At 34.8% G+C, this 10680-nt stretch overlaps 1 protein-coding gene across 1 annotated transcript in view; it reads right to left on the bottom strand.

Annotated features, from left to right (window-relative positions):
* Positions 1-10582, bottom strand: part of BRCA2 (breast cancer 2, early onset) — an 82817-nt gene extending 72235 nt beyond the window's left edge. The window contains exons 1-8 of the mRNA XM_008579365.1: positions 10501-10582; positions 8148-8393; positions 4804-4912; positions 3621-3670; positions 3494-3534; positions 3171-3282; positions 785-834; positions 429-528 (exon numbers count right to left, since the gene is read on the bottom strand). Of these exons, the coding sequence (XP_008577587.1) occupies positions 429-528; positions 785-834; positions 3171-3282; positions 3494-3534; positions 3621-3670; positions 4804-4912; positions 8148-8393; positions 10501-10567 (775 nt within the window). The 5' untranslated portion in view covers positions 10568-10582. The remainder of the gene's footprint in view (positions 1-428; positions 529-784; positions 835-3170; positions 3283-3493; positions 3535-3620; positions 3671-4803; positions 4913-8147; positions 8394-10500) is intronic.
* Positions 10583-10680: the final 98 nt, after the last annotated feature.

Genomic DNA, 10680 nt, shown 5'->3' with positions numbered 1-10680 from the left:
ATACATACATACATGCTACTACACACATATATCCAATCCTATGTATTTATATGGACATACACACATACTAAGAAAAATGCAATATTTCAGTGACCTGACTAGGTAACCTATGGTATAACAACCATGTTTGGTCTCAAATTAGAAAAAATGGACTACATATTCTGTTAATTATAAGTCTTATTTTTATCTCTGAAAATTTTGATAGGTTTTGTTTTGTTTTTGTGTCACAATAAGATATTGGATAGTATTGTCTTAGTATGTTTAAATATTGTCATCTAAATCAAGTTAGTTTCTTTCCTCAATACCTTGAGATAAAAACACTACTTCAGTAGTCAAGAAAGGAGAAGCAATGTGTTTTCTCTTTAAGAGGAGCAATACTTCCATGATGAAAATTAAAAATAGTAGTTCAACTAAATAGAAGAACTTACCATGTCTTCTAGCTTCTCTTCGATTTTTGTTTTCACTGTTTGTCACACTATCCTTTTTCTTCAGACTTTCGTCATGATTAGAAAAACAGCTTTTCAAAATCTGTAAAAGTTATAGTTTAAAATCACTAGTATAAAATATTCCAATGCACATACATATACAATTTATTCTTAGAGAGAGAGCCGAGTCTCACAGGCAGTTAAAGAAAATCACATATAGGATTAGGTTTAGGGACTTTTTCAAAGGTTTAGATAAATTATAAATTAGGGTATGAAAAATGCCAGATAAATAATTTATCAAGACGCTTAAAAATTGTAAGCAATTTCAACATTATAATCAATTTGTCATATTTACTTACAGCAGTACTGTCATTAGAAAATATATTTTCGGATGATTCCTCATCTCTGACTGTAAAATAAAAATTCAATTTACTTGTGTTATATTATACATTAAACACTAAAATTAATGCAAAAATTATATAATTTTTAGCTAGACATCAAAAACACATACTCTACTTCACTAAATGACACATTTGAAATAAAATGAGTTGACCCAAGTACAGCAACTAGGAAAGTCAATCAACATAGTGAACAAGCTATACTCACTTCCCTAGTACCACTCACAAGATGGTAAGAAACTATGGTTTGGTGACCTTGACTTTATGGGAACACTGTATAATGACTCAGAAAATCAGATGAAGCTGTGAGGTGATGATTTAAAAGCTAAAACTTGGATACATTAGCATTTATTTAGACAATAGTACAGCCTAAAGGTATACAGTATGTTAAACACTTCTTATTTTTCAAAATACTTTTTACATATATTATTTCACCTAAGCAACAAAAGAAGAAAGTTAAATTACTCCAAGTTAAAGAGAAATCAAAATAGAATGTTCTTTTGCTAGAATAAAATAAATAAATAAATCTTGGTTTGGGTATAATTTAAATTCAAGTTTTGAGTACACTTGCAGCCAGCGCTATTTCTCTCTCTATATATATACACTTTATGACTCTATATACATACATACACATGTAAGTAGAAAATTTTCACAGAAAAAACTTTACTATGGGTAGGGTTGCCGTATAAAATACAGGATACCTCATTAAATTTGAATTTCAGATAAACAACAAATAATTTTTGAGTATAAGTATGTCCCATGATATAATATACTCAAAAATTATTCATTATTTATCTGATTTAACTAGATATGTTGTATTTTTACTTGTTAAATCTGGCTACGTTAACTATGTGTTAAGCTCTCTAATTTTTCTATTCTTTTTACATCATTAGAAAAAGTGTGTGAGGGCCGGCCCGGTGGCGCACTGGAGAGTGTGCCGCTTGGGAGTGCGGCGGCGCTCCCGCCGAGGGTTCGGATCCCATGTGGAGACCGGTTCCCGCTCACTGGCTGAGCGCGGTGTGGGCGCAACACTGAGGGTTGAGATCCCGTTACCGGTCAGTAAAAAAGACAAAAAGGAAAAAAAAAAAGTGTGTGACTCATGAAATAAATTTTACTACTATTAACGGGTTATCATCTACAATTTGAGAAATGATGATCTAGCATGGTATCTTCTAAAAAAAAATGAAGAATGTTGTTGGTGAATATTTACTTTTTCTCTATTATTATTCAGTCTTTCACACCTTGCCTATAAATTGTAACGTGTTTGTTTAAACTTCCAAATATTTGTTCACACTGTTTAATCACATTTATTTACACATTTTTTAAAACATATGTTTATTGTAAGCTTATAAAATTAAAAACAGAATGGTTCATAGCCTCTCAAATACTAAGTCATGATTAGCTAAATCTCAGCTACTCAAAGATTTTAAGTTATTTTACAATAGTAAATATTTCTAGTAAATTAATAAAATTATTAATTTATTCACTGACCCATTTATTCAAAATGCTGAATGTCTAAAGGATACTAGTATAATATTTAAAATATATTAATTTGTTTAAAGATTTGTCAAATATCAACTACATGTCAAAAAACTATGATGATCCTGCAAACTGCTTACAGTCCATAGACGGACGAATTAAACGTTTCTGGTAATCACATAGATGTACAATTACAATTGTGAAAGTTAAGATCTCAATTCAGTACCATTAACAATACAGACCTGTAGAACATATTTATGTAGAGAGAGCAAAAATTTTATTTAATGCTGCATTAAAGCCCAAAGCATCAAACTGATTTGTAAAAAATTCACAATTACAGCAAACACTGCTTCTCAAATGCTAATATGTGTAGGTAAATGAGTAAAGCTATGACATAGCACTAGAACATAATGCTCGACCACCTAATGTATCTGTGATTTAATGTCAGTTAATGTACCCATGTAGATTCCAATCTACACTAAATAGAATAAAATTATTGTAAGCTGCTAACACATTTATCAAATACAGTATTAATCTAATATTTTATTTTATTTTATTTTTTGTCTTTTTTTTTTTTTACTGACCGGTAACGGGATCACAACCCTCGGTGTCGTGCCCGTACCATGGACCAGCAACGGGATCGCAACCCTCGGTGTTGCGCCTGCACCGCGCTCAGCCAGTGAGCGGGAACCGGTCTCCGCATGGGACCCGAACCCTCGGCGGGAGCGCCACCGCGCTCCCAAGCGGCGCACTCTCCAGTGCGCCACCGGGCCGGCCCTAATATTTTATTTTTAACAGAAGCATTAGAGATGACAATTTATCAACCTTATCTACCTTTTCTTATATAACATACATTTGCCAGCATTACCTATGAGCACAGTAGAACTAAGGGTTGGTGGTGTGGCTAAAGAACTTGACCAAGACATATTGGGATCCACCTCAGCTCCTAGACTTTCAGAAATATGTTTTGGTGTCTGATCCTGGAAGGAAAGACAATAGTTTATTTCATAAAAATGCACTGATGATTAAGAATATTTTTTTCATTCACTCTTTTTTTCATTTATCATTTACTGAATGCCTATGTGAGGCAGTATTCTAGGTACAGATTTATATATTTCAGGACAAAAGTATGACACCATTGTCAAATTCTCACTTACTACACCATAAAAATAAATTAGGCAGAATATTTACCTTCACAAGCTTTGGTGTATGAAATAAACTTCCACATACCACTGGGGGTGAAAAAGGGAAAATAATTGTTTTATTTTTATTACCATTTCTCGTATTCTAAAAATTAAAAGCCTGTTTTTAATCATACCTGACTTCTCTCTTTGTGGTGTTACATGTGTACATTGTAGAACAGCAGGACTAAAACAAAATAAATTTGTCAGATTACTTAAGAAAAAAAAACACAAACAGAAACAGCAAAAAGAGACAAAACACCAGTTAACCTCCCCCCCTCCCCCAAAAAAAAGACTCAGTTATATCAACGGTTAAAATCATACTACTTTTTAAGTTTTTAAAAAGTAAATCTCTCATGAAGAATTAAGTAACCAGTGAGCAATGTTTGTTTTTGATAGCTGCTCTGTACAGGGATCCAAATCCTTGATCTTGGTGTTACAGGGTGGTGCTTTAAACAACTGAGTTAACTGGCCAGCACTAAGCGATGTTTAAAATGCCCATTGAAAGCAATGTGTAAAGCACTCACAAGTTTCAGCTGCTAGGAAATGAATATTTTGAATTTAAAAATTGTGTAAAGTAGGCCCGGCCTGTGGCTCACTCGGGAGAGTGCGGTGCTGATAACACCAAGGCCATGGATTCGGATCCTATATATAGGGATGGCCGGTTAGCTCACTGGCTGAGCGTGGTGTTGACAACACCAAGTCAAGGACTAAGATCCCCTTATCAGTCATCTTTAAAAAAAAATAAAAATTGTGTGAAGTAAATCTATACTATCATCATATTCTTTCCAAAGATTCAAAATACACAAATAATTTATTTTAAACTAATACTTCAGGGATTTATTGCTTTCCTTCATTAATATTTTTGTTACTTAAAAAGTCACAGAATATACAGAAAACCAGCCAATTCAACATTATAAGAAAAACAAAGTAAATGTTTCTAATGTAAAAATTATTCTACTAAAGGACTCAACCTAATATATTATTTATCTTTTTTTTTTTTCCTTTTTGTCTTTTTTCGTGACCGGCAACGGATCGCAACCCTCAGTGTTGAGCCTGCACCTCGCTCAGCCAGTGAGCGGCTGGTCTGTATGTGGGATCTGAACCCTCGGCGGGAGGGCAACCGCGCTCCCAAGTGGCGCACTGTAGCAGTGCGCCACCAGGCCGGCCCGAACCTAATATATTATTTAAAAACAGAAGATCCTCCATCAGGCTCTCAGCCAATATATTAGCATGAAAATTAGATTCATTTCCATAAAACAAAAACATATGTAAGAAAATGTTTCACTTAAATCTTTTAATATAATAGCTTTATCATACCTTTCACTAAGACAAGAATTTAGAGGTGGACTGGTAACACCATTTGCTTGATCCACCTTAGCGTTCATTGTGTGATGACTTCTAAGTTCACTATTGGCAATTTCCTTTCCTGAAACAGTACCATAATTCAGTGAGGATATATATATACTCTGGGTTGTGAGTTTTTATTATCCTGAAGTATCTGAAAAAAAAAAAGTCTCATCTACACTGGGAAGGAGAATGTATAAGGAGTTCAGTTTGAAGAAGTTTTTCAGTTTCCCAATTCCCCCTAAAAAGGAATCTTTCAAGAGATGTCCCCCCATTCAACAACATATTAAGTGTATAATATTCATAAGACCCTTTGGATGATCCAATTCAAGATACAGCTTTAACCTCAAAGAGTTCATAATCAGGCAGGGGAAATTTTTTTTGAAACGTATACAAGTGGAATACAAAGTAAAAGTGATATGTTGCATCATTAAGGTACACACAATATCATGGTATCATGGAGGGTAAGAGGGAAAAGGACATTTACTGAAAACCTATCAAATTACCAAATCTAATCATATCACTCTTCTGCTGAAAACCTTTCAAAATCTTATTTTCAAGATCAAGTTCAACTTCATCATAAAACTCTATAGTACCAAGGCCTTTCATGATTTGACTTAATTTTAATGATGCCATTCTTTCACACTTAGCTGACTTTCCAAACACACTGTTGATTTCCATGACTTTCTCTCCTACCTGTATTTTCTGTAATTTTAGCCTGCATTCCCCAAAGCCTACAGGACATCTTCACCTTAATATCCCATTACCTTCTCAAACTATAGTCAAAACTCAATTTTCCCCATCTTTTCAACACTTTCCTCCCCAAACCTGCTTTCACTCCAATTTCTATGTGCTTCCAATTTCTATGAATGTCACCACTATATCTAAGTCATGCTCTACCCTGTCATTTGTTCCTTTCTTTTGAATCCTCCATATCTAGGCTGCAGGGTGCTGTAGTTTCTACCTTCCATATCTACTTTCACTGCTATTACTATAATTCAGGCACTTGCCCCCTATCATCTGGACCATTATACATCTCTTAACTGATCTTCCTACCTTGTCCTCTCCTTTCCATAAGTATCACCCAGGTAGTTAAAAATGTAGATTCACAGGCTTCATTTCCAGAGATTCTAATTAAAGAGATTTGTCTTGTTTTTTTGGTGACTAGACAGTATAGGATCCAAACCCTTTGACCTTGGTGTTATAACACTGTGCTCTAACTCAAGAGATTCAGAGCGGGGCCTGAAATCAGCGCTTTCAATAAGTAGTCCAGAAGATTCTGATGGTCCAGTCATCACATTATGAAGAACATATCTCCAAAGGCTGCTGTCAGATTATTAGGCTTTCTAAAGCAAAATTAATGTTCATTCTACAAATATTTACCAAACAGTATGTATACCTCTTGATATCCAATACCAAGTAAGAAAATCTTTGCCCATTACCTGTATTTCCCTTGTACATGGGTTTCCTAGTGCCATGAATTTCCTATTTCAAATCATGTATACCATTATAATCTCCTATGTATATCTCTTTCTCTAGAAGCTCCATGAGGGCAGATATGGAATATTTCTCAGAAGCAGAGATAAATAAGCTAAGATCTGAAAGATGAGTGAGTAAATGAGCTAGGCAAAAGGTCGAAAGACAGTAAGCGTGGACAGAGGTAATAGTATGTATAAAGAGCCAAAGAGCATGGCAGTTTCAATAACTAAAAGAAATTCAGTATGAGTGAATGGTAAATGGGGGTGAAGGAATATGACAAGATGAGCCAAGAGTGTTAAGGAGAGATAAGATTACAAACAACCCTGTAAACCATATTGAGTTTGGATTTTATCATGAGGACAAAGGGTGGTGATCGAAGGTTTGATGCAGAAAGTAACACAATCAAATTTGCATGTGACTTCTCTGCTCAACAGCAATCAAATAAATTCAATTTCTTTAGCCTGGCATTCAACACCTGCCTCTAATCTGCTTTTTTTTACTTGGCCTTAGGTTGACTACTGGTTCCTTTCAGACACAAAATACCCCAAACCAATTTGAATTACTTTCTATTCCCAGAACTATGTATTCTTCCTTATGTTGTTCCCACATTTTCAAATTTCTGAATCTCACCTATTCTTCAAGTTTCAGTTTTTTTTTTTTCCAAAAGATGACCAGTAAGGGGATCTTAATCCTTGACTTGGTGTTGTCAGTACCACGTTCTCCCAAATGAGCTAACCAGCCATCCCTATATAGGGATCCGAACCCTTGGCCTTGGTGTTATCAGTACCACTCTCTCCCAAGTGAGCCACGGGCCGGCCCTTCCAAGGTTCAATTCTAGTGAATCATTCCCTAACTCCCCCCATACTATTATTTGCCTTCTTTCTTCTCAACACTCATTGTACTTTTTTATGGTTTTCTTCTGGGACCTACCACATTCAGCCTTATACTATGTACTTTATCTGTGTACTATTTACTGCCCTTATTAGAAAGTAATACCGCATAGGGAAAGTATGTTACTTATGTCAAGTAGGTAATAAATGTTTGAATGACCGAATGCATAATCATATCACGTAATTGCTTGGAAACATGTGGCACCTAGGTCAGAGAAACTGCTACCAAATTAACAGATATATACAGCAAATTAATAAAATAATCTCTGTCCTCTGTGTTAGCCTACAGAAATATAGTTTAGTTTAATTAACATCAAAACAAGTCCTAGATTTCTTTTTTGTGTAAGAAAGACATAATTCAGCAAATCTCAACTGGCAGGATGTATTAATCAAAAGAGGGAGGAAAAGGAACAATTATTAATTGCCTACATTTTTTCACTAATACAAACCTATCCAGTGTTTTCATTGTCTCCATTTTTCAGGACGATAGTAAAGCCAGAGTGCCCAACATGACAGAATTAGTTAATGACAGAACTGAGATTTTAACACAGGTTTCTGTTTTGGTTTTTTTTAATCAAAGAACTTTGTGTTTTTATTGATGAAAGGCATGGGTTTATTGCAAATATATCAGTTTTTGAGAAAATTATATTGCCAAAAATCCAACTTTTGAATGTTTATGACTTAAAACAACCTTTAGGCTCCTAAAAATCCACATGCAAGTGAAGCAGGCTATAAAATCTGTCCAGTTTTCAAGAGGGGCAGGACATACTCCTTCAGATGTGGGCAAAGAGGAGACCAGAAAAGGAAGAATCTCCCATCAGCCCTCCCAGGGGCCAAAGAGAGTGATGAACAAGAAAATCCCTCCCAGGGAGCAGAATCAGAGACTTAGCAAGGCTTCCCTGTATTTCTAATTCAGGTTTTTCCCATTTACCACATCATATTACTTACCTACGTTTAATCTATATGTACCTAATTCTTTTAAAGGAGATTGGTACCGTGGCAGAGTTATACCTTGTTCTTTGAATATTACTGGAGTTGAAGCCAATTGATAAGAGGGTTTCCTTTGTGGTGTTTTAAATGGGTTTGGTTCATAACTGCTGATTTTATATTCAGATTCTTCTGCAGGTTCAGAATTATAGGGTGGAGCTTCTGAAGAGAGTTCTTCAAACCAATTAAGGCTTATTGGTCCTAAATCTGTAAGAAATGATCATAATAAAGAAAAGGAAGCTTGATATTTTGACTGTGGATTACTTTGTTAGGGCATATTAACTAAGCAAGATCATTAATACATTCTCTTATGAATCTTGTATAACAAGAATTCACAAGTCAGGAGATAGCACTTAGCTATATTAGCTTTTTAAAAATTTAATTAATTCATTTTTATTTATTTTCTATCTACCTTAATATTCACAATTCAGAATCAAAAACCATTCACATTGTATTCCACAGACACAATTTAAATAATTGTGAAGACTACGTAACTGTACGTGGCAAATCTATGGGTACAAGGAACATGTACACACCCAAATAAAGTTAAGAAACAAAATTCTCTCTTCAAGAGAAATGACAAAATTTCTATTATCATCTATCCATCCTATACAGTAGCGGTTCTCATGACTCAGGAAGTTCAAAAGGTCAAAATTATCTTCATAATACAGTGGCATCATTTGCTTTTTTCATGATGTTGACATTTGTACCGATGGTGCAAAAATAATGGTGGGTAAAACTGCTGGTGCATTTGCATAAGGTAAGGCAGTGGCACCAAACTGTATTGGTAATCATTGTATTCCTTACCACCATGCCTTCTTGGTTAAAAAAAACAATGCCAGTTTAACTAAAGAATGTCCTAAATGAAGCAGCAAAAATTAATTTAATTAAAGCTTGATCTCTGAGAACATCTTTTTAATATTCTCTGACAAAATGGGAAGTATGCATAAAACACTTCTGCATACTGAGGTAAAATAGTTGTCTAGAAAAGCACTCATGTGATGGGTTGTGAACTGAACTAGAGCTTTTTTCATGAAACTCCATTTTTACTTGAAAGAATGACTAAGTTAGTCCAATTTGGATAATTTGGTAGACATTTTCTCACAAATGAGTGTAGTGGGCTTGTCACTGCAAGGAAAGCAACACTTTGTTGCCCGTGATAAAATACAAGCTTGTAAACGTAAATTACAACCTCCTGTGACTCACAATGGCTGACTTCTTCTTACAAGACTTTTCTGATCAGTGGTGACATTAATGAATGCAATTTTTAAAATACCGTTTAATGCAATGTGTCAATATTTGGAATATCTATAATTCCAATATTATCCTCCAAATAATCACTGCATGATGTTACAATACAAAAAGGGCTACTGAAATATCTACTAGATATTTGAAAGATCTATTCAAAGTACAAGACCAAAAAAAATACAAGTAACTGAAGACTATTAAAGTACTCCTTTTTCCAACTATCTATCTGCAAGTTTAGAATTTCTTCATATACTTCTACCAAAACAATATATTGCAACATATTAAATGCAAATACAGATATGAGAAGGCAGCTTTCTTCTATTAAGCTAGACATTAAAGAAAACTGCAAAACTGTAAAAACAATTCCACTCTATTTTTGTTGTTTTGGAAAATATATTTTTCATAGAAATGGTATGAAATTTCTTTATGGTATTATGAAATGGGCCGGCCCCGTGGCTCACTCGGGAGAGTGCAGCGCTGGGAGCGCAGTGACGCTCCCACCGCGGGTTGGGATCCTATATAGGACTGGCCGGTGCGCTCACTGGCTGAGCGCAGTGCGGGCGACACCGCACCAAGGGTTGCAAACCCCTTACTGGTCAAGAAAAAGACAAAAAAAAAAAAAAAAAAAAAAAATGGGTTTACTTTTATTATTTAAGAGAATTAGTAAAATTTTTTTAAGTTCTTAGTTTTAATCTCTAGCATGGTACCCTACATAAACAAAAGTTCTTTGGGGTTCCTTGATCGTTTTTAAGAATGTAAGGAGAGCTGAAACCAAAAAGTATGGCAACCTCAGCCATAAAGTAACATTATGAGTGCTTCTGATTTGCTAGTAGTATACTATTGCTGCTAATCAAGGGGCCAGTCCTCTTACTATTCACTAGGTGTTCTACATTTATCATCCGGTTAGCAGATAAACGACTATCTTATTAAGTGGATTTATGACTCCATAACAAAGTTTATAGTGTAAACAGAACCCTGAAGTACTGGGTTCTTCTTAGCAAGCATGCATCTATTTTTTCTGACATTTTCTCGGTGTAACATCAAAAATTATGAAACCTGTCAATACCTGCTTTGTTGCATCGTGTCTTAAAAATTTCAAAAAATGTTGGTCTCTCTTCGGATCCAACAGACATTTTTATCTACAATGTTTCTCCAGGATTAGGTAAATAAGTCTGCAAAAGAGAAGATCAAAATACACTTCATAGGGATGCATTCCTTGTTAAGGGACTCTAAGGTAACATCAAAA

The sequence above is a fragment of the Galeopterus variegatus genome, unplaced genomic scaffold (assembly GCF_000696425.1).
Source record: "Galeopterus variegatus unplaced genomic scaffold, G_variegatus-3.0.2 Scaffold1866, whole genome shotgun sequence".
NCBI lineage: Eukaryota > Metazoa > Chordata > Mammalia > Dermoptera > Cynocephalidae > Galeopterus > Galeopterus variegatus.
Note: the sequence above shows the minus strand (reverse complement) of the source record. Positions and strands in the feature narration are given on the sequence as shown.